At 41.9% G+C, this 21,986-nt stretch overlaps 1 protein-coding gene across 1 annotated transcript in view; it reads left to right on the forward strand.

The window, feature by feature from the left end:
* Window positions 1-21,986, forward strand: part of LOC144790753 (uncharacterized) — a 752,701-nt gene that overhangs the window by 421,024 nt on the left and 309,691 nt on the right. The window contains exon 6 of the mRNA XM_078665457.1: window positions 3,890-4,012. Within this exon, the coding sequence (XP_078521583.1) occupies window positions 3,890-4,012 (123 nt within the window). The remainder of the gene's footprint in view (window positions 1-3,889; window positions 4,013-21,986) is intronic.

The following is a 21,986-nucleotide window of genomic DNA, read 5'->3' on the forward strand; positions in this document are numbered from 1 at the left end:
CTTTTTTTTACGCTCCAGTGGCACAATGCCCAGCACAATATTTACAAAGTGGTGTTAAGCCCATTTTTGTGGCTTAACACCGCTTTGTCAATATGGTAACCCTTTTACGCAGATATCTGCACAGAAGGGGCGCGCAATGGGTGCTGCTGTGGGCGTTCTACCACAACACTCTATGCTATTTCATGCTGCACCAGATTTACAAGGATCTGTAAATCTGAGGCAGTGCCAAAATCTAACCCCATGCAAAAGCTGCTGTTAGAATGACGCAATGTGGAGAAATACTTATTTTTCTCCTCATTTTTGCTTTTTCTATTTTGCTGCATTTAACAGCACACATAGAAAGAGCACAATGCCATTATTTAATGTTTATGTGCAGGAAGGTAGCTCTTCCTGCACATAAACAAACATTAAATAATGGTGATTTTTCCTACTTCTATGTGTGCTGCAGAAGTGTCCAGTTTGGCTTTGTTTACATCACTGAGTCCTGATGATAGTGAGGGTTTCTGTGACACAGGTGGTGGCTCATAAAAGAAACAATAGATTTGCTCTGGTGAATACCACAGGCTCTGAAGAAAATAAAGCCCTTGAATATATTCTTTGTGTGGGAAATCATAGCGGCACCAATGGTGAAACCCTGTAATTACATAATTTGCCTATTTTTCTAATTTATAAAAGCATAATATAACTGCTAATATTTGAGAAATGTACTATGTTGAAGTTGCTGTGTAGTTCCTACTAATCCTTAGGATCTGCGCATTGTTTCAACAACATAAACGAAAGGCTGGGTGTCTAGATTTGTTCCGGACACCCCCGAAGAATATGTTGGCCTATAAACCAGCTAGCTCATAGTGCCACCATGAGCCCCCCTAATCTCACCAGGGAACAAATGGACTCTGGCAACTACTGAACATGACAAACCTAATCACTCAGGGATCGTGGAAACAGTACAGAATAATTAGTTCAGTCACGCATGCTTACTTTCTCCGAGAGAAGTAAACAGAATACACAGTGGGACGTTTTCAATATATTTATTGAACCAACGTTATTCTTGTATTAAATACATGTGCTGCAATGATTAGGAGACAGAAGCAAATGAAGCAGATTACAAGCACCAAAGGAGTGAACAGTAGATACATTCCTACCATGGAGCTGAAGCAATGAATATATGCAGGCATATATGAAAAAATGGTAACCTAACGTACTCGTACAAGGCAGACCCATCTCTGAGTGTACCTAGAGTGTGCATGGGTGCAGAGCCAAGAATCCCCCCAAGGGACGATCTAACCCTCTTAACTGATATGAGAGAGTGAGGGACCCTGTCTTGGTCTCGAGTTGGGCACCCCTCATGGAATGTCAGACCTGTGCATGATGATTTCTCAACATGCAAAAACCTTCAGTGTCTGCAGAAGTGCCTCGTCTCCCAATCATTTAGGATGCCTATTATTTAAAATAGAAAGCATCCTTTGCAATGTGCATGTCAGATTAGCGATATTATGGATATCTAGACAGCACTGTCGCCTCGTGGATGAAGATAGGACGACTTTTGCACCTAGTGCGCAGTCATAATGTTGTGCGAAGCGGGATGTGTAAACAAAGTCCTTTCAGAAAAACTAATCCAACATTGTCGTGCATGCAAATGTAGGCAAAAGTTCAGCCGTGAATATTTTCTAGGACAATGTAAGAAATAAACTGCTTCGCTACATGGGCCTAACTTGGGAATATAACAAAGTATTAATGTTTCTGCAAATGTTTGGTCATATAAGAGATGAAATGATATTTTATGCAGTTCCCGGTGCGAATGTAATAACTTTGGGGGTCCTGGCCACACATATTTTAAGGTCCCCATTATACAATAAGTTTGAATGTTATCCATTTACTGCCAATTCAAGAGCATTGGATGTCAAACAAAAGTAAATGTTATGTTAAACCTTAACAGGACCACTCAAAATAGCTGAAACTTTTCTTGCGTTGTGCCTTGGATTACACTTGAAATGACACTAGGTGGATAATCAGAGGTAGGCAGAAAGTTTTAGACAGAAAGAGAATAAACAGGAGTCAAATAGAGATAAACTTCACTTTCCCAGGGGGCCTCTATGAACGTAGACGTCCTGTTCAATTGCCCACTTTGCCCACGTCTTAAACATATATATCAGTTTCTATCTCTCTCCTGCTGCCAAGCCTATAAGGCGTTTTTACAGAGCTAACAGGCGCAGTGTAGGAGGGAATGACCGCTACTGTTCCATACGGTATTGTTTCATAGTTATCTCTAGTGTCACAGTCTCTGGTATTAGCAGTGGATATTACACACAGAAATCATAAGAAGACATAATGGTGCTGATAAAGTGCTCTTTTGGCCTCTGTTTTAGTGGCCAAAAACTTGTTAGTAAGGTGATGAAGTGAGCAGAAAGACTCCTTGTGTTTGCAATGTTGTGAACACTCCTACCTGGAAGAATGGAGGCAAAGTTTTTTTGGAGGGCTGACCTTGGCTGTCACATTGGAGCTACAATTACAATATTTTGCCCATGTAATTGGTGTAAGGCCATGCAAGGTGGTGGGTCTTAGGCAGAGGATTTAAGGATTGTTTATAGCTGCCAGCTCTTATTAGTTTTAGGAATACGTTTTAAGAATTTAAGAATAACCTCATGAATGCATATTTTCTTAGTGCAAAATGTATCCTCACATCCATTATGGATGTGAGGGTGCATTTTACATTAACGAACTAGTGCTAAATGCTGGAAGAAATTGGAAGAAAATCCTATCCAAGTGCACATTTAACAATCTTGAGTGGCTGTTCCTGTTCGCCATTCATGTTCTGTTGCATTTTTTTTTAGAGTTTGATATAGTGTGAACTAGACCTGAGACATCGGGTATCAGAGCGATTTACATGAGCAACAGCTTCTTTACAGATGGACACATTCATTTTCGTTAGGCACTGGAAATTAAGTGATTTGCCCAGAATCACAGGATGTTGAGCGTCGTTGCTGAGACTCAAACGCGATTCCCCCGCTTCTAGGTCGACCGCTCTAGCCGTAAGGCTACATCCTCTCCCCATCATCTCTCATTTAGTGATATTTCCTAGCACAAAATGCATCCTGACGTCCATTTTGGATGTGGTGGGGCATTTTTGCGCCCAGAAAATATCGTTAAATGTAGAATTACTCTTTCTTTTCATGTAATCCATAAAATCTCGCAGAATTTTTGGGTAATTCCTCGCTACACGGAATTGCGCAAGTTACACCCACCCCTACAGGTAACTCAAAAAACTAATTTTAGTCCAGTGACATACTTACGAAAAAAGTAATCACACCTATATTTTTGCAATTCACTTCATAGGATAGCAGTAGATTGCAATATCATGTGTGACCATGGCCAGGCATTGTTTATTTAATTCTCTTTATTCATGTTTAACATAAGTTTGACGTAAACCAATGGACGTGGCTTGATTATATGTTTTTATTTATATGTTATTGAAGGATATAGAGATACAGTTATCAAAAATCAATATAATTGTCAATGGCTATCATAACTGAGATATGGACTGCCATCAAAGAATGACTTAATTCTGATTTTTTCATATTATAATATTTTTAACGAAAGTTAATAACATACTGCCGCTAATGGATGGCTATTTTGCGATAATTAGCTCCATGTTTTTCACTATTTGCTTTAGAGAAGAATTCTAACCACATATCTATTTCTTGGTTTTTCCAGTGCAATGCTAAATTCTTTCAGGTTTCCACAGAGCAGAAGTCTCTCCACGCATTTCAGCCTTCAACATCAGCATAGCCTCTAAACACCTGATTTGTTTTACGTCTGTGTGATCTGCCTTACACTGTTTTTTTTCTGTGTGATCTGCCTTACACTGTTTTTTCACTTTGATCTTCTGCAGATGTAAATGAATGTGCCAGTGAGAACGGCGGATGCCATGACCAGTGTTGTAATACAATCGGTAGTTACTACTGTAAATGTCCAATTGGCTACAAACTGGGGGACAATGGCAAATCCTGTGAAGGTAAACCAAATATGTTCTATATGTTCTATATTACTTTACTTTATATGATCTGTAGATGAATGACAAATAAAATGTAGTTTGTTTTCTTGAATTCCAGGTGAATAGCTGTAATATGAAGTTATAACTCAATGTCAGGTCGCATGAAAGCTTCTTGGGACCAAATTATAGCTTGCTATTCCGGTATCCCCACTTACTTAGCAACAAGGCTATCCTAAAGGTAGTTTGATGCAATGTGACACCACCTTGTGCAGTTACCTTCTGTTGTCTTAATGTATCATCGGCCATCGTGACCTGTGTAAAGTTATATACAGTCTTAGGGGCCCATTAGGATGTCGGGCGGGTTGCCCCCGCCAGGCAGGTGGTAGCCACCGCCGGCTTGGCGGGGGCAATCCGCCCGACATCCTCACCAGAATTCCCCCCGCCATATTAGAATGGCGGGGGGGACCGCGGCAGACGGAAAGACCCTCTGCCGCTTTTCCGCCCCGGTCGCAAGGCGACCGGAGCGGAAAAGGGTTTCTATGGTGGCGGTGTCTGTCAGACACCGCCTGCCATATTAAGATGACATATTACTAATGCCTTTCCGTGGCGGCAATGCCGCCACGGAAAGGCATGCGGTCTTCACTCTGGGGGATGAAGGAGGGGTGGGGGTTGCACATGGGGGGTACCTGTCGTACCCCCCTTCATTTCCATAAACAAAGCTGCAGGCACCGCACGTTGCCTGCCGCTTTGTTTATGCAAATGCATTTATGCATTAATAGCATTGTGGCGGGCGGTGCAGAGAGCACCGCCCGCCACAATGCTATTAATGCAGGATGTGCCTGCCACTGTGGCGGGCACATCCTAATACCCCCCACGGGACCCCCGCCCTAATGGCGGGCGGTCCCTAATTCCGACAGGATGGCTAATGAGCCCCTTAGTTTGAGAAAATAATCAAAACTCTTTCTGAGTTGATGAAAAGCCACAAGGTAGGCCTAAATATGAATTAAAAAACCAAAGTATAACACAATTCAGAGTTTAAGATTTATAGTATGGTTATGATGCAAGTTAAAACAATCCATCTAATTAAGAATAGAAGTGTCCAATTGAAATTTATTTACATTTGTTTATGAATTATTGTAGGCCCGAGAAGATTTGCTAAGGTAAGTTGTTCAAGTGTGTTATATTTTAAATGTGCATTTTCTATTGGTTTCCCTAATAAGGATGGTGGGAGCTCTTTGGAAGAATGTAGGTAATTCAGTGATAAAAAATAGTTCATTCCAATGTAGGTTTCTATTTGGCCAGAGATAACATAACAGTTACATCTTGTATTGATATTGCCAATTAAGTGATTGCAAAATGATTTTTTGGAACTATAAAAAAATGAAAATATCATTAAATATCACAGATCAGAAAGTCACACTAGAGTACTTTATTTTAGAAAATAATAATTGACTGAACTGCATCTAAGATTATTTGAATTTGGGAAGTTAAAACGTCGTAACAGTGGCATTCCCATTACCTCTCTATTTTTTGGGTTGTAATGGATTGCTAATAGGACAAGAATTAAAAACAGGCCCATTGACTGCATTTCCCTTTTTTAGGGCCATCCTCTTCTGGTGTGAGTGTGTGTTTGGTTATTTGATTCAGCTAAAAACAAGCCATACAAATTAGAACATGCCATATAAAAAGCTTAAATTTAAAAAATAAATTAATCTTCCAAGTAATTGCATTCAGGGCTCAATGAAGTAGGTCTCCTTAACCAGTCAATCAAAAGTAATGAACAAATAGACCAATTGTTAAAACTTAATAGTTGTAACCTTGAAAACAGCAGGACCTAGTGAAGTTCTAAACAAGAAAAATGTAGGAGGTTACCGGCATAAAGAAAGCATCTGAGTCCATATAACAACAGAGTCATTGCCCTGCTGCAGCAACTGATTTTTCGTTTCTTAAAAAGTGGACGAAGAAACTGTGTGTAGTCTGCATGGGTTTGGTACATGAGAGCATTAAATGCAGCTCAGTTTCCTCAGCTCCTATCACACAGTCACGGTGGGACTTGGCATTCTCTGCTGGGTTACCCCCACACTTTTTGCCTTCTCCCCTTCTATTTTTGTATTCAATTTGTTTTTCTTGGACATAGGCCTTTTTTTCTTTATTATGTATTACCTGATGGATTTATTAATTTTGCACATCTGTTCTGACAAGGCTTCGTGAGTGTTAACTACTATAGACCATAGTCCTGATGGTCAGGTGAGACTTTACCTGCCCTTGCCTAAACATCTTTTTTAAAGTTCTTTATTGCTTAGTGACTAGAACTCGGATGAATAATCATGTCATTTCTGGTAGGGTGCTACCAGTTCATCTTTGTCCCAATAAAGACCTCGTGTAATTTTTTGTAAGGGGCAAAACCTTGACTAATGAGGGCTACACACAGATTAAGCAAGGTTGGACTATTGAAACTTGAATAGTGGGACTATTGGGCTAAACAAATCCTGTGTCCTATTTGGGTTATCCCTTGTTTGTTTCTAATGTGTAAATTTCTTACACTTTGTGTGCTACATGTTGTGTGGCTCACCATTTTACACTTGCACTGCACCATCTCTATGGTCATTTTTTTCAAGATTCTATTTCTAAAAGATAAAAGAATACAAATGAATGATGAATTTGTACTATCTGCATTTATTGTGGACTCTGAAAGGCCAATATAATACTTCTCTCAGTGATTCCTAGGGGCACATTGTTTTTGCTTTAACTTCCTTATCCAAGTTTCTTGGGATATTGGGTGCCCCATTGTATTGTATGCCAGAGGGTAAGCACATGTTAATTTAGTGCCTTTTTTGTGGTTCACCCTGAAAAGAATTGTGGCTGCTGCTTGAATAGGGTTTTACCCGCCTCAACCAACAACCTAATTTCTCACAATGATGTTCAGTGGTGGGATTCAGTACTTGTGTTTGTGCAGTGCCATAGAGTGATTTTGTACACCACAACAATCTCACCTAAATTTGATGTCATGAATTTTTATTTAAATTCTCCTTGATTGGCTCTCCCTTTTTTCGAATTCACTCACATTCTAGCTGACTCTAAGTGCCTGTGACCATACCTGCAAGAATGGAATTTGATTCTAACAATCTATAGAGCCACGCATCACTGTGGCTGAGCTCAAGAAGTTCTGTAAGGAAAGGGGCTTCCAACAGATAGGAGCTCCAGGAAGCTGGGGCTCCAGAATAATCTGAGGGCATGGGCGGAGGCTCACGAGTTGTTGCAACAACAGAGGACCAGGATGAGGAGGAGGGTACGGAGGAGCAGAGAGAGGTCCTCGGCACGGATTCTGAGTTGCAACACCCAGAGGAGCACAACTTACCTGCCAGAATGGAACTCCCTGCCATGGCAGAGAGCATTGTGCCCTCCCAAAGCCTGTCCCTAGAGAAGTTGGCAGACAGGAGAGCAGAGAGAGAATTCCAGCTGTAGCTAGCTGGCCAAGCTAAAATTGGAGGAAGGTAAGTAAGTAAAGACTTTATCTGATTGTAAAATAAATAAAATGATCCTCCAAGTGTCCATAAAACATCCAATTCATCACAGTTATTCACAAATACAATCATTAGTGATGTGGCTAAAGTGAGTGCACTTTAGAAGCAAAAATGGCATCCAAGTTAAAACAACTATAAAAATGTCATTGATCATTAACACTAAAAACCAGCACACATGAGTACATAACTTATGCACTCACTGTTAGGGAAGAAAAGCGCAGATGACAGGACCTAATGTCTTGAGCTTTATTCCCCGGACAGATACCTTGACACATTAAAACTGATTTTATATGTTGCTAAAAGTTATAAATATAAAAGAGTAGGCCTTACCTGATAAAAATCTGTAAATAAAAAGAGTGGTCTTAAAAACATATGACCGAGGGTTTTATATAAAGGACATATGAGTACAATGTGCAAAGTATCACAAATTGAAACCTGATCACAAGTGCATATAGACAATTTAGGAAACTTATACCAAGTATCGTCTAGATAGAGCAGCTGGTGAAACAGACCCAATCTGAAGTATATCAGTAATCAACATTGGTCGTTTGTCATTTCAGGGAGGAGATATGGCTCTATCCTGAGTACTAATTTTACCATAACAAATTTCCAGTACTTCTGTTTAGCCAAGAAAGAGACTTCCCTCTTGGCTGTCACCCTGAGATAAAAGGCCTGCCTTAACTAAGTGATATTTTGTTTAATAATGTTCACAGGGTTAGATCTCTTATCTTCCTGGCTCTAAAATCCATCTTAATGTAGGTCAACCAGGGAATATTGTGCATGTTGTACAGTTTCAAACAATCCAGAGTAACTAGTCTATTAAGACTTAACTCGTCCTTTAACCAAACAGTACACCACAGCAGAAGTGGTTGCCAACGGATGAAGTCAGCAGTATAGCTTGCACCACACTCATCATGTAAGTACTTGAATGGGGTACTTTACGCAACCACCAATAGGCCCTGAGAAATCTATTCTCTGTCACACTCTCTTAAGGCTCCCAGTGTTCATATTTAGCAGGGGTTGCCAACTGAGACCTGAGTCCATCAAAATTCCTAAGTGGGTAAAATTGTCCTCATTACTTAAAACTTGGCACTTTTCGTGTTTTTCGGGCCAGTACCATTAAGCAAGACTTCTTAAAATTAATAAGTAGGTGCATACTGCCCATGAAATCAATAAAAAGGTCTAGGAGCCGCTGAAGACTTCTAGTGGTACGGATGATCAAGACTGCATCATCTGCATGAAGAAGAGCCAGGTGCAGTCCACTCCTGGCTCTTGGGACATTTGGACCCTGATCAGCATGAACACTCTCCAAAAGATTGATGGACATAACAAAAAGAAGGGAGCAAAAATACAGCCCCGCCAGACACCCCATTTTAAATCAAAGTGCTTAGTGCAGTCCCCATTTTTTCCATATCTAACAGTCAATCCACAGTGAAGATCCTTGAGAAAAACAACCAGCCAGTGCTCTGCCCCCAGCAGGCAAGGAGGAGACTGCTGCCAAGAGGGCGGCAGAGCAGGACAGGTGGCAAATAGGCAAAAATCTAAATGCCCAAGAATGGGATCATTTTAAGCCAGCTCAGAAATCTGTCCATTGGTTCTCAGTTGAAATCCAGATCAAATTTAAAACAGTGACTTATGCACAAGGCAATCTAGAGCAATGGACCTGTCTACCTTCAAAAACTCGCAGTCCACTCACTACATGTGAGCTATGAGCTCACAATCCTCCTCGGCTCTACTGTTCAAACATCATACCATACTAATATCTCCTGAAAGATCATTGTGGACCAAGGGCCTTAAACTTTAGAACAAGCTTAGCCCATGACTCCGTACATAACCTTATTACCTTCAGTTCAGGAAATATCTAAAAAAAATAACCATTTAAAGAGGCTTTCAGTGACTCACTTCACCTTGAGAGCAGTCATAGAATGTAACATCTCTTCATCTGCCTGTCTACCTGCTTTATAACATTTGCTCTTCTTGTAGTTTCTTGTCATGTTTTGGTTGCTGTCCCAGTGTTCTCAAATATTCTCGGTGGAGTTGAGTGGTTTCCAAAACTCCTATTGAATACATTACTAAAACTCACATGGCCTTCTTGTCATGACTACTTGACCAAGCTATCTCTCCATGGTAGACCAAGAAACCAGCATCCTGGTTAGTGGACAACACCTGCAATATTACCTGTGCTATAGCCAGGTTATCCCTATGACTACAAGGGTTAGACAAAACACAAGACGCGTGATATGAGGTAACCTTTGAAGAGCTTGTCCTTTGCGTCAACTTAAAACCATCAAACTGCATTGCAGGTATTTAGATATGGTGTTGGAAGGGTTACAGAGTATCATTTTTAACTTTATACCTTATTTGTGAAACCCAACAGTGCAATGCAACTATACATTTTAGAGCCATGTTGTTAAATATAAGCATCAGAGAATTGTACTAATTACTACCCTGCCATTGACCCTAATGGGAATTAGTGTACAGGAGAAATGTAAATGCAAAGACAGCACCCAAAGTACAGGATGCCTCAAGGACATGCTGAGATATACTCGGATGACTCTGAACCCTTGCCACCACCATTCCTCATATTCTTGTGCCTCTTTTGAAGTAATTAATGTCCTTGTTAATATTTTCTGGGCAGTGCCTAGAGAGAAATATTTTGGGTTCCTAAATGCCATACACATTTAACCTGACAGCAAATAAGTTTCTTGCTAGCCCTTTGGACATTTATAGCCAGAAGTTATATCAAACCTGTTTTGTTTAAAATGAAAAATGTATATATGGCTTTCTGTGAATATTGTTATTCCAGTGTAAAATTGCATGTGTGTCTGTGGTTGTCTTAGATATAGGGTGATTGAGGTATGAATGAATGTTGATTATAAATGTATTGAACCTTTTTGTGACTTATGATGGTTGCATTTATGTAAATGTTGTGTAAATAAGGTCTTATAACTCGTAAAGTTGGTGAAATCATAAACCAAACTTATGAAAAAACTATTTGTTAAAAAATAAATGATTAATTCTGCTCACATATGTGAGACCAAAACATCTTGTTTAGTTCGGATGTGTTTAGAACATTTAGCTTGAAATCATTCACAGTATTGGCACTTCTTTTTGTTATTTATTAGCCCTTTGGACATGGCAAATTCTATTAAAGCCATACTTCTGAAGATATGCTTAAAACATCAAATGGAAATTGAAATAACACTGTCTTCTAATTGCCAGCGGCTGTACTATTCGCTAGCATTTTGCTGTTACTTTATCAAGACATATCCATATAGGCAAATGATAATTACTTTTGCATTCTGAGGTGACCTGCAAACACCTTGAGCTGAATCTGCCTGCCAATCTTCCCCTCATCAGATCTCCTTTCTGCTGCCCTTGGCCATGACCTAGCTCCAAAACACAGTCGGATCTGTTCATTAAACAGTTTTAATGACCCCAGCTTTCGCTCTTAGCTTTCTTTTATATCCAGCCTTCATTATTTTTATCTTTAATACACATGATTTCAGCCACTCTCCCTAAGTATGCATCAAGAGAATTCAGAGGTTAGAGGCAACATGTACTGAACAGGGTGGTGGAAATAAACAGCCATTATCAATGTGTCAGTCAGAGAACGTACTCAGGATGCAGCCTTGTGAATTTTCATGCCTTTCTGCTCCGAAACCTGTTGAAATGCATATTGCCCACTTTGCATCTCTCTTCAAACATCATGCAAGCCTTCCATTTCCACATCTCTTCACTCTTGGTTTGAGTGACAACGCATTTTGTGGTCATAAAATTCACTCAGGTAAGTAAAATATTCACATGGCTCACACAACTTTCCATCTATACTTAGAGTCAAATCTACATTGCTTACACTGCCTTAGGTAATGTTTAAGGTCTGACAGCATGATGGACTTTCTGCATTTTCAAAATTATGTTTTGTCGCAGTTTAAGGATTAGTACCTCCCTGCCCTGAAAGTGCACACAAATGTAATACTGTCAAAGCTGAATTATCTGCAAGACCAGCTTAGAAACAGAGAGGGTATAGCCCTAAAAAAAAACCTCTGCCACCGAGCAAGACAGACGGGACCACGCCCAGCACGCGATCCCATTGAGGATCCAACCGAAGCGGACTGCATATCCTTGCAGCCGACTTTTACATATCCTCCAGGCACAATCAATTTAATTGGGCCACAGGCTTTCCATACCAGTACGAGGATCACCGAACCAAATTATTGTCGTCCCGCCCACAGATTCATAGAAGCCTCTCCAGGCTCTACATGGACACGCCAAGGTGACTCACTTCACCGAAAAAGGCTTCATATCCAGATGCCTTCATGAATGTCCCCCATTGTTTGCGATCTGGCTTTTAACATTTCAGGCAATAGCATAAACATTAGTCCTGAAGATGATCCCAGTTAACAATTGGAGCTAGGGATCGAAACGTCACGTCGACTGTTTTAACAGAACTGCATGTCTCAACTGTATATATCTATTGCAGTTTCTGTTGGTGTGTGGTTACACAAGATTGCATTGTACTGTAAGCCGCCATTTGCTCCAACTGTCTTCCCTGTTCAAACTTTCCTTATCCTTTCCCCTTATTGCTCTTTCTCCCTGACTTGGTACAGGCTTGTGCCCAGTTAGTTGATTCATGTCGTGTTTCACGTATTCGCAAATCCTTAAAAATTTTGAAAATATATAATTCCTTGTCCGGCTGAACATTGGAGTAAACCAAGCCATAGCTCTTATTTAAGTCTATGCTTGCCATTTACAGATCTATTTGTTAAGGTCAGGACCTGTGTTCTTGATAAAAGTACTAATTACCCGAGGTCCTCAGCTACCTTAAACGGGTTCCCTTGTTCATTATACTGCTAAAATAAATGAGGGCATATGGAAATATGTTTGTCTAGGGGTAAAATAGTTTTCCTCTGGATAAATGAAAGCAATAGTTAAATGTTCAAACTGTTTTCTTGCCCTCCCCCCCATTTGCTTTGCAGCCCCATTCAACTGGCAACAATGAAATTTTTGTTTAGAAAGTCTCATATGTTTGTGACACAGTTCCTCCAGATGCAAAAAGAACAATTGATGGACAGAATGTTGAACACCGTCAAACATTTACCCCGGTACAGAGTTCTGGGCCTAAATCCATTGTTTTCTTGCTCCCCATGTCATTCCAGTTCAAACTCAGCCATGGGTAAATCAGTCTTGACCCTGCTCCCCATGGGAACAGTCCTGCCTGAACTGCCAGGCTAGGTCCTCCTTGGACTGGAACCAAGCATCCTGGAACCAGTTTTGGGATATTACCGCCTCATCAGACAGGCTAGCTTGAATCCAGTGGCATGGAGAGCAAGGGATCCATGTCTGGGCATACTCGTCCCACTCTGGGTGACAAATGCAAAAAGAACAATTGATGGACAGAATGTTGAACAATGTCAAACATTCACCCCAGTATGGAGATCTGGGCCTAAATTAGGACTAGGAGGAGTTCACTGAGATCCGCCATGCAGGACTCCTCGAAGTGCAAACAAACTCAGCTAAGCTACACGGATTTCCACGAGCGGCAAAGTGGTTTACCTCACACCGTTCGCACTGATCTTTAGTGCCTGGTGTTTGTCTTGTGCTGTAAAATCAGCTAGAACAGCATCTTGCACAGTGCAAGGGGGCTCTGCTTCTTTCTGTCGCTCAAATAGAAGTTCTACTCGAGCGGCAGCTACCTCAATGCGAACAGGAGGTTTCTCAACGCGAGCGGTAGCGATCATCCGTAACCGCCCGCATTGAGAAATCTAGCAGGGAAGTGGTCTAGCATTGGATTTTCTCTGAACACGCTCGCCAACTTACCGTTGGCGAGGAGAGGGTTTTTTCGGAACTCTGTGAGTTGCGCTGAGTGCAAAAAACTTCACAAACTCCCCAAACGTATCGAAGTTCACTGCCTAGGCTCAGCCTAAATCCTTTGTTTTTTTGCTCCCCATGCCATTCCAATTTAAACCCAGCCGTATGCAAATCAGTCTTGACCCTGCTCCCAATGGGAACAGTCCAGTCCGAACTGCCAGGCCAGTTCCCCCCTGGACTGGAAACAAGCATCCTGGGACCGGGTTCGGGGTATTACCTCTCATCAGCCAGGCTAGCTTGACTCCGGTCGCATGGAGAGCACTGGACCAACATCTGGGCATAACCGTCCCACTGATGGTGAAAAATTCAAAAAGAACAATTTGATGGACAGAATGTTGAACAATGTCTAGTCATTTTCTGTCCTCTCTCCTGTTTCTGGTGCCTTACTGTCTTGGTTTTTAGTTCCGTTATTCTGATGCTGGCAGCGCCGGGACGCCTCTTCGCTGGGGCAGCTGCGCGCTATATTATATAAAACTAGTTAACTTAACATAAAATTCACCCCAGTGCAGAGATCTGGGCCTAAATCCATCGAAAAATTTCCCAGGATGCTTGTTTCCGGTCCAGGGAGGACACGACTTGGCAGTTCGGTCTTGACTGTTCCCATGAGGAACATAGTCAAGACTAATTTGCATATGGCTGGGTCCAAACTGGGGTGGTGTGGTAAGCAAAAGAACGATGGATTAAACCCAGATCTTTGTGACTGCGGGTGAATGTTTGCATTGTTCAGCATTCCGTCCATCATTTGTTCTTTTTACAATTACTCCAGAGGCAACTACAATTATTTGCTCTGGACATAGTTCATTTGAACCTCAACCTTGATTTATTTTATTTTCTTGGTCATACCTTGATTTTTCCTGCAAATGTACATGCCGTACTTTGCTCCCATTCCACACAGGTTATCATTTTATGGGATATTTTCCATGTATGTTCTTTGCTAGTCATAATCTTCTTTTCTTTGATTACATTTCATGAGTTTAATGCCATAAAATCTACATCACATGGAAAATTTCCAGCAGACTGAATTTTTCCAATGTAATGGGGAACATTTTTAGGAAATATATAAGAATATGTAGCATTAGGTACGGAAAGCACCTGTGGAAATTTAGTGTGAGTTATAATTATCGAACCTGAAAGTGGGCCACTTGTAAGAAGGGCCCCAGTGATGAATCGTTTTTTTATGTCTATTGATTGATGTTACACTACTTTATGAAGCCAGCTCAAGAATTGACTAACAATAGGTTTATCATAAACACTGAAAACGTCCTATAAAAGAGGTGCCCATCTTGAGTATGCAAGGGCTGTATTTGAGCTAGGTTTTCATTATAGCCACTTATTATGTGAATGTTTACTTCTTAGTGTAGATTTATAGGTTGGTGGACAGGGTACTCCATTATAAAGGTGGTAGAGGACTATGTCTGCCAAACGCATCATCTATCTACTTTATTTAGGGTCGGGAGGGTAACCATCTTTCTGTCTATGTAGCCCGTCTTGGCTCCATGAAAAGAAAGCTTTCTCCGATGGCCTGATGGAGTAGGAGTCGATGGAGGAAGGGTATTGCACCTCCAGTCCATTGAGTGTGAATTGTGTGAGGTCTTTTTTTCTGTCCATCACTGCCAAGAAAAACCTGGTGGGAGGGACAGAAATAAAACAAATAATCACTCACAGGCCCTGAGAAAAACACTCCCTGGGTGTATGGGTCATTCGTTATTTGTTTTTCAAAAAATCCAAACCTTTCGTAAAACTTGGTGAACAGCCGCCACAGTCGGCAGCGGCCATCCGCCAAACATTTTGTACCTTGACAGAACCATCGATAACGGTAGTTCGGGTTAAGGTAGACAGATCACTGGGGCCAGTGTGGATTTTTAAATAGGGTAGATGGTAGTCCGAAAGGGAGGTGGACGTAATGTCATCTGCCATCCTGGTGGACTGTACTCCGTCCCCCCACTTATTTTACTGGGAGCTCGATAACTGTAGCAAATGGAGCTACACATTCACTCTTTTGCCTCTCTGGGGCGAGATCGGAGCTCATTCAGAACGCTGCTCACGCGCTGGCTTCTCTGTTGCAAATGCATCTAAGGGGTGAGCGAGGGGAGGCAATGAGTCTGGTGGTGCAAGCCACCTTTCGTGACGTCACTTCCTGTCGTGACGTCAGCGTCCCCCCACTTCATTTTTTAGGACTTGTGCCCTGCATGTGAGAGAATTTCACCACATGCTTACATTGATTTTGCAGAACTGGTGAAAACAGTGGGAAACTTATTCTGAAAGCTTGTTCAGTGACCACTCTCAAACTCTTTGAAGAGTTCAAACTGCAAAGGCCAGGTATGCCTGCACTGGAGGAATGGATTTGTGATAAATAACAAATTAATAAATTAAATGTGAAACCTATTTTGAGCATATAAAGCTAACTTACTAATTATTAAACCGGATTATAAAAATTTACATGAGAGTTATTTACTTTCCAAAAATGTCCAATCTGCAGTGGTGATGTGGTGATCAATAAATCATGATGGGAGACAGATAGGGAAGGCACACTTTCCAGACATGCTAAAAGCTGCAGGCCTCCTTAATTCCCAGACAGGTTGTACGCCTTTGCTTCTCTTCCATCACTCAGCTGACATTTTCATTTCCTCTGCATACTTTAAGAGCCAGTTGGCAATGTTTTGAACTCCCGAGGCACTGAGCTATTACAAATGAAAATTGGAATTACAGGTACATTTTTGATGCCATCAACGCTGTTAAATTGCTTTCTATGACATCCACTGTGGAAGCGGCCATTTTGAGAACTTATCTGACCTTGTTTAAATTGAATGGATACATAAACCAGGCCCCTTAAATAGATGAAATCCAGCACAATATTTCTTGTAGAAATCAGAAGCCTTTTTTCTTCCAATTTCTCGGCGCCTTCCAGAAAGTGTAATTCATTTGTTTCACGTCAGGAAGGAGTTATCATTCTGACAGAATTTCCAGCTCGTTCTACTAATCTTGTAAAACGCCATCGGCATTCTCTTAAAATGAAAGTATTATAAATGTTAAAAATACAATTATGCATTTGTTTTCAAGCAATAAGTGCATATAAAAAATATAACTTTGAGATTGTCACCAGTTTGGTTATCCTGTTTTACTAATAATTGGTATATTTTAAATGTTTATAAAACGGTTTGATAACAAGGGAGGACGTCAGGGGAGAATTTATTTTGTATGAAGTCTTGACCAGAGACCGTTTAGTGAATTTGCATGCTCAACAGCAATGTCCGGAATAGTATTTGCGGGGGAGGCAGCACACCATCACTGCCAGACCATTCAATTGGACTAGCCACTCTCTGTGAAGTTGTCGCCCGTATCATATCAAGTGCCGGTTTCACTTTTTATCAGCCGTGGCCCGTGCAGGTAAGAGCGGTGAACGGTGTGGGGGATTTCGACTGACGACCACGAGGGAAAACGACCCCACCACTCTTACCTGTACGGCTGCGCCTGCTTTTTATGAACCCCTCAGATTGCATTTACTCCACCCGAGTAAGTAATTTTCCTTTTTAATCCATCACCATTGTGTGGTATAGGTTACTTTCACTTTAGGTAGCCTGAGACGTCCTCCATCCTGTGGTTCCCTATTCCCAGGTGCCTTCATTTTGACTGTCCTGAAGAGAAACCAATATATATATATTTTTTTAAAGTTTACCATTTTAATGCGATACCGCAAAAAAAAGTAAGTTCACTGGCAATTTCTCAGTTAACTAAAACATCTCTTAACATCAGTCAAATAACAAGGCAATGTATCAAAAACCTGGTGATGAGAGAAAGAATAACGTATGATTAACATAGGCAGTTCCAGTGAAATACCAAAGTCCCCTAGTAGAGAAATCACGTCAAACCCAGCGTCGCCCCCTTTCTCCCGTCCAATAATACCAATGCATTACTCTTAGATCACAGCACAATATTCAATGTTAACATTGAGCATTGTAACATGCAAAAACCGATTAATATGCGTCATATATCTCTCATCCCACTCCGGTGGGGACTATGCTCATTTCAAGTTGCTAGGCTGCTAGTGCACGTGTAGACTCAGGGTAAGTTCTAAGCAATCCCCAGATATCTTTGGGGTGTAAGGAGCGGGGTAATGTGGTGGAATAAGCTTCGCTGTGAGTATTGCAGTATGTTAAGCTACCCAACCAGCGTTGTAGCGTGGGAACTGTTCAACGGCCCCAGTGGAGAGCAATTTCTTTCTTGGCCAACAGTGGACTAAGGGAGGCAAATCTCCGCACTCCTTTAGGGAATTTCATCACATATCCGAGGAGTGCGATCTCGTTCATTAGGTTAATGTCAATTCTGTCATATCTCCCAGTGTTTTGTGTACCGCCTCCCAAAATGAGCGTATTTTAGGGTAAGTCCATGTAAGGCGTACCAAATCTGCGTATGGTGCATTACATTTGCGGCAATTGTGCGGTCTGGCCGGATCTAGCCTATGCGACTTAGCCAGTGTGACATACAGTCTGCGCAGAAATTTAAAGTGAAGCATCTTGTGTCTACTATTGGGGATAGCACGCCCTAGGTCGTCCTCCCATGCTTTGCGAATCTTGTCGTCCATTATCAGAATAATGTCTGAACATGCCCTGTATAGCTTAGAAATTAGATGGGTCCCACTCTGGTTCTCAATTACCGTGGACAAGGGAGAGAATGGGTCTGGTTCAATAGAGAAACTGGATAGGGTAGCTCGCAGCGCTGAGCTGATGCGTCCTAGTACAAAGCAATCCATGAAGGTGGCTGTGTTGACGCGGTCTTCGTCCGTGATGGAGAAGACTTGCCCATTGGGAAATAGGTCTCCCATTTTGGTAAAATTAAAGTTGGTCAAGGTGTGTTGTACCAGCTTTTCCCCAGAGATCGGCAGCCAGGGCGAGTAGGGAATGGGGAGTGCCGATGAATATAGCATGGTGGTGCCGGTAACGTGCCATCGTTTTTCCCATGCCCAACTGGTGGTGGAAACCTTCTGAAGGTCTGTGGGGTCTCTAGGTACACCTTTAGGTAATACTGTGGAGAGTTTTTCAGGAAACATGAAGTCAGCCTCAGGGCGGAGAAAGGGTATCCGAGCATCTGGGTGAAACCACGCATATGCATAGCTGTATTGGGCAACCAAGTAGTACAAATGAAAGTCAGGAATGTTAAATCCTCCTCTCTCATATAGAAGTGCCAGCACTTGCCAAAGTGCACAGGGCTGCTTTCCTCCCCATATCAGCCTAATCAAGTGTGAGCATATTGTTGAAAAAAACCTGATCGGGAGGGGTATAGGGGTGTTATTAAAAAGATATGAAAATTTGGGAAGTACCACCATCTTGATTATAGCCACTCTGCCAGCAATGGATAATGGCAACTGCAGCCACCTCTCCACTTGGGTTTCAAGAGCAGAGATTGCTTGACCATAGTTCAGACGAATGATGTGCTCTTTGTTCAAGCAGATATGGATGCCCAAATATTTAACTGAGTCAGTGCACCATTCAAGGGGGAATTCACATTCCCAATGTAGGGTACTCAGAGTCAGTGGAAAAATAACTGATTTATGCCAGTTTAATCCCATGCCAGAGTGTTGACTAAATCTGGTTATTTCCCTAATGAGGGGGGTCAAGATTAATGTGGGGTTCCCGTACATAAAGAATGGTATCGTCAGCGTAGAGAAGAGAACCCAATAATTCAAACAGGTTTGAAACGTCGTCAATATGTTAGCACCCAAACTGATGTTGGCATAAAAATTCATTTTTATATAGACTGACCTCATAGATGTTGTAAAACACATACTGGAAAGCGGATATTATTTATATATGCATAATATTTTCATTTCTGTGTGTTTCTTAATGTTTGGACTCTGCACAATTGGTGTCCTGTTTGTGATATTTTATGTATGTGTGTGTTAGATCTGTCATCCTTGGCTTGGTTGGCCCTGATTTTTTGCCTTCTGATCTCCTGTTGCTGATTTAGGTTTTTATGGCTTCATGATTCTGGGCACTTTACCACTGCTAGCCAGTGCTTACGTGTATATTATCTGTACTCTAAACATGGTAACATTGGCTTAACCATAATTGGCTTATTTAATGTACCTGATAAAGTGCACGTGTGTGCACAGGGCCTGTAAATTATATGCTACTAGTGGGCCTGCAGCACTGATTGTGCCACCCACCTAAGTGGGCATGTAAACAAGTTTCAAGCCTGCCATTGCAGAGCATGTGTGTGCGGTTTTAAACTGCCATTACAAAATGGCAAGTTAACCTACTCGCCAGGCTTAAACCTTCCCTTTTATTACATATAAGTCACCCCTAAGGTAGGAACTAGGTAGCCCTATGGGCACGGTACAGGCCAAGGCAGCCCTATGGGCATGGTGCAGTGTTAATAAAACTTAGAACATGTATATTTGAGTCCTACATGTCCTGATAGTGAAAAACTATTCATTTGCTTTTAACTACTGCAAGGAGTGTCTCTCCCGTAGGTTAACATCGGGATTGCTTTAAAACATATTTTAAGTGTAATTTCCAATTGGAAATGGATAGAAATTTGGAGTTTGGTGTCTGTGGACTCACAATTTAAAATCATAACTTACGGTAAAATGCCTCTTTTAGAAAGTTGGAGTTTTCATACTTTAACCATTCTGCTCCTCTGCCTGTCTCTAAATACATGTCTGGGCTGGGTGACAGATAGGCTTTGTGCATTCTCTCTATACAGTCACACACAAAGGGTGCTGGCGGGTGGAATTTATATCACGATGGCCCATTACCAGGTTGAAGGGCCTTCCTGAGCTCGAGTGGGAAGGAGAAGCTGACACTTGCACCTCAATAGGGCTATGCCTGTGTCCACACAAAGAGCTGCATAGCCCCCTGTAGTGAGTCTTGGGCCAGGGCAGGAAAGGCAAGCACCTTGTGATCTTCAAAGGCCTCTTTGCAGTCTCCCCCCTTCAAAGGCACAACTGGATATAAGTACGGGACCCCCAAAACCACCAAATCAGAACTTTTGCTGGAACCAAGGACATTCTGCCAGGAAGAAGAGCTGCTGCACTGTAGGAGGGACTGACACTCTTTGCTGTGTTGGACTGCTGTCTGCTGATTGCTGTGCTGTAGGAGGGACTGCCACTTTGTTACCCGTTTTGCTATGCTGGCCTGCTACCTGCAGCTTCTTGACTGGGAGTGAGAATGACTGTCTTACCTCCTGTTCTTGAAGTCTCAGGGCCATTAAAGACTTTAACTCTGCTAAAGCTACTGTACTCTGCCAACTGAGAGTGCTGCCCTGCCAAGAGGTGCAAATCAGTCCTGGGCATTGAACAAGGGTGCTGCAGCTGTTTTCCTGCAAAATTCAACACAGTGACAGCTTTGCGCCAATCGGAACTGAGGCAGTGCCCTTCGATGCTGATGCAGAGCCAATCCAACGCCATCCCTGTGCTGCTCAAAAATTAAAACTAGTCAGGTCCGGACTGCGTGGCTCGACGCAGCACCAATTCAGAGACATCCCTGCGAAGCACAACGATGATGAATCACTGCTTCGAGCACACCCCTGCACTGCTCAAAGACAACGCAGGACCCAACTTCGTGGCTTGACGATGAGGCATCAGCACAGCTGCGTGAATTGAAACCGACACATCGTGACTTCAATGCCAGTGTTTCCTCCATCCAAGATACTTTTTCAGCAGGCCTTGCGCGGGTCTTGTAGCCAGCCTGCCCTCCATTGCGGTCGGTCTGATCTTTGTCAGTGTGGCCTTGATGTACTCAGATAAATATTCTCTGTTTTTCAAGATTGGCGTGGAGTCACAGTGTTACTGATTAAAGTGTGCACAAATACTTTACACATTGCCTCTAAAGTCAAGTCTGACAGCTCTGTGCCAAGCTACCGGAGGGTGAGCACAGGTTAATTTAGGTTGTGTATCTGACTTAGCCTGACTAGGATTGTGAGCTCTACTTGGACAGGGTGCATACCTCTGTCAACTAGAGACCCAATTACTAACAATTTAAGTTTTTCTATGCTTTGCGGATAATATCTACATCTTGAGTGTAATTCATATTCAACCACCATTTGGCCCAAAGTGTGGTTTCATGTTTGCATTAGTAGCATGCCATTAACTTGTGTTGGCCTACTTTTATAATTCCATAATCGAATTCCAGGTGAACCTTTGTTTTGATTATAAAATCCTTTGGAAGTCAGAGCAGCACTGTATATTTTTTATATATTTTTCTCTTCATGAGTAGATAAGGACAGAGACAAAGGTCCAAATACTAAATAGAAAGTGTGTCATACTTCCTTTGTTTACGGGTGTGTCATTTTTTTAAATCTCAAAAAACCCAACACTTTCATAGTTTCTTTTTAAATGATGGGGAGCTACTCCAAGTGTGGGCGGGTATGGTGCCTTTGTGGTAGCAGGCAATCCGGGGACTGATGCAGTAGGCAGTCACACTGTGCATTCCCCTATCTCCCAGCAATATTTCGTTTCAGGTACTACCTCCTGCTTTCAATGTCAACCAGCTAGCCCATCCACTCACGCTTAATATCCCATTCTCCAGGGCTGTACCCACCTGAAACACCTCCTAGCACCTATCGGGGGTAGATGCTACCTTCTCATTCAACAATTCCTGCTC

This window comes from Lissotriton helveticus, chromosome 11 (genome assembly GCF_964261635.1).
Source record: "Lissotriton helveticus chromosome 11, aLisHel1.1, whole genome shotgun sequence".
NCBI classification, from domain to species: Eukaryota; Metazoa; Chordata; class Amphibia; order Caudata; family Salamandridae; genus Lissotriton; species Lissotriton helveticus.